The 2,926-nt window shown below is 40.8% G+C and overlaps 1 protein-coding gene across 2 annotated transcripts in view; it reads right to left on the bottom strand.

Moving 5' to 3' along the window:
• The window catches only part of Anapc16 (anaphase promoting complex subunit 16), a 12,643-nt gene that overhangs the window by 7,480 nt on the left and 2,237 nt on the right, over nt 1-2,926 (bottom strand). For both annotated transcript variants that reach the window (XM_004624375.2, XM_023718557.1), the window contains exon 2: nt 1,850-2,016. In XM_004624375.2, coding sequence (XP_004624432.1) covers nt 1,850-1,991 — 142 coding nt within the window. In that variant the 5' untranslated portion in view covers nt 1,992-2,016. The remainder of the gene's footprint in view (nt 1-1,849; nt 2,017-2,926) is intronic.

The following is a 2,926-nucleotide window of genomic DNA, read 5'->3' as shown; positions in this document are numbered from 1 at the left end:
ACCACCAACAAAAAAACCAAATCTCTGCTGCATATAACTACAATCATTTTTTTTTTTTTTTTGCGGAACTGGGGATTGAACTCAGGTCCTTGTACTTGCCAGGGAAGTGCTTATTCCACTGAGCCATCTCCCCAGCCCCATAATGTATTTTTAATGCCAAATATGGTAAGGCCCTAAATGTTTTCTACCTCCAGCCCAAATCAGTAAAACTGATTTGATTATTCAAGAAACACAAATGAAGAAAATGGAAAGGCAAGGGCAGAAATTTACAAGCCTTGACAATTACACTCACTAACCTGCTCACCTGCTACTCAGGAGAAACCAAACCAGCTGTAGACCCTAACAATCCTAGAATCTTCCTGTGTTTTCCCATCACAAGTGATTCTGCTTAGCTTGGCTTCCTAGGGGTGTAACTCAGTAGTACAGTGCTTGCTGAGCGTGTGCAAGACCGTGGGTTCAATCCCTAGTACTGCAAGAACAAAACAAAACAAGAATCACAGTATTTGGCCTGGCTTAATCTAAAACTGCTTTTTATTACACCTGATATAAATGAATAAAGATCACCTCAAAAAAGCTGACTCTAATAGTTTGTACATTTCTCAGAAACATTTCAGAGGAGTTTTATTTTTTTCAGATGAGTTTTTATATATACCATGTAACTGAGCATAGTGGTACATCCTGTAATCACTGAGGCAGGAGAATGGCTGTGAGTTCAAGGCTAGCCTGAACTACAGTGAGACCCTGTCTCAAAAAACAAAACAAAAATCATATAAATATGCAAGATTTAAAGTTCTAAGACTATATACTTAAACACAAAACTGCTTAACTCAGATTTTGCACTTTTAGTGGGTTATCTGCTAATGTTTTCAACTGCAGCATGGTGAGATTACCTTCATTAATTGGGCCCTAAATACTGATCAAAAAAGAAGATTCTTTAACTGGGTAGGGTACACATGTCTTTTATCCCAATACTCTGGGAAGCTGAGGCATGAGGATTGCAAGGGGTTTTTTTTAGGAACTGGTGATTGAACGCTGGCCCTCATGCTTGCCAGACAAGCGCTTATTCTATTGAGCTATCTTCCTGGCCCCAGGATTGTAAGTTTTAGCCAGTCTGGACTACTTGACAACTAGCAAGACTGTTTAAAAAAAAAAAAAATTAAAAAAAAATTAGTCTAGCTTCTAAGTGCTAGTTATCAGTGCTGTGTCGTGCCCACTGCCTGTATCCTCATCTTTGCCAGTCAGCCTGCAAATGTGTGCTGAGTAAGACAGTGAACGACTGGGTGCAAATCTGGCCTCAGGGCTAGAAAAACCACAGGGCACCATCCTGCAGTGGGCAGAAGACTTGTCTCCACAGGAGGCAGTGTAATTGTTTTTTACTTCCTCTTACAACCTTTCTTACAAGCATCTCCCCAGCTTCTTTAGGGTACTCGAAAAGGGCTTTCCATGGTGGGGCAATGGGGTTAATTCATCTGTAGGCTAACTGTACTACGAAACAAAATATATCAAACATACTAACTGTAGGAAGTCGGACAACTTTCAGGACAAAGAAAAGGGAGAGCAAGAGAATTCCTATCTTCAGTGCTGACTCTGCCTTTCTTGTGGCTAAATTACTCAGCATTTCTGGGCCTAAGTCATTCTATCCAACCTCCTTGATTTCCAAACTCTCAGCTCAAAAATTCTAATTCTGGAACAAGATTTTTTAAAAGATCTTCTCTGAGATACGGACAAGAGATGAAATGTGGAGCTAAAATCAGCGCAAACTCCTTTCTAATCCACTTAATAGCTTTTTTCCCAATTAATATTCTTTTCAGATCTGAGTCCAATTATTCAGCAAAGAGCATGAGATCACCTTCAAGCATCTCCCCAGCCCCTTTAGGGTAGTTGAAAAGGGCTTTCCGTGGTGGGGCAAGGTCCGAGACACTGAATCCAGATCCAGAAACGGAGCTTCCACTGACACCTCCAGCCGAGGAGGAGGAGGAAGAGGCAGCCATTCCCTGTGGCAGAGTTCTGCCTCCCCTAGAAAAGGGGGAAAAAAAGAAAAAAAAACAGTTGGCAAGTTTATGGAGGTGACAGCAACAGTATTTTACTCCAGCTGCCATTAAGGGCCAGCACAATTTTGTAATTAGTCCCCACCTTTCTACTCTCCATAGTCCCACAACCTTTTATTTATTTATATTTATTCATTATTTATTTGATACCAGAGATTGAACTCTGGACCTTGCATTTGCCAGGCAGGAGCTTATGCAGGTGAGCTACTTCCCTGGCCCCACAATCTTTAATTTTTTTTATTTTTTGTGGAACCGGGATTGAACTCAGGACCTTGTGCTTGCCAGACAAGTGCTTATTCCACTGAGCCATCTCCCCGGCCCTCCACACTCTTTTATTGATGTCTCACAACTACATGTCACTTGGGCTTTTGTCACAGGGTTTTGAAACAAAAATATGTTGAAGAGTAATTTGCCTACATAGAACAGCAATTCCCACCATCAGCAGAGTGGTTTTGTCATCTTGGATTGACTGTGTGTGATTTATGAGATATGAAGGGTGACAGGGCAGTGCCAAAGTGGAAACGTGACTGAGGAAATACATTACAAGGATAAAACAATCATGCTGTAGAGGACAGTTTGTCTTGGATACATCCTGACGAAGCCACACCAAGAAACTGACTTACAAAATTTTCCAAATGAGATTCCAGAATAACACTGTGTTCCCTTCCTTAGGAAAGGAAACTGGTTAGGAAACATAAACTGGCACTTTCACCAAGGGTTTTTTTTTTTTAAAAAAATCCAAATGTAATACTACAATCCACCACTTGGTGGCATCCCAAAACTGGAACAAAATAGCTCAGGAAAGGTTTTTGGACATCAAGGAACTTCAGGAACAGAGCAGCTATTTAATCCTGTATTTTATCAAAGAACCTCAACGT

The sequence above is a fragment of the Octodon degus genome, unplaced genomic scaffold (genome assembly GCF_000260255.1).
Source record: "Octodon degus isolate 3935 unplaced genomic scaffold, OctDeg1.0 scaffold00005, whole genome shotgun sequence".
NCBI lineage: Eukaryota > Metazoa > Chordata > Mammalia > Rodentia > Octodontidae > Octodon > Octodon degus.
Note: the sequence above shows the minus strand (reverse complement) of the source record. Positions and strands in the feature narration are given on the sequence as shown.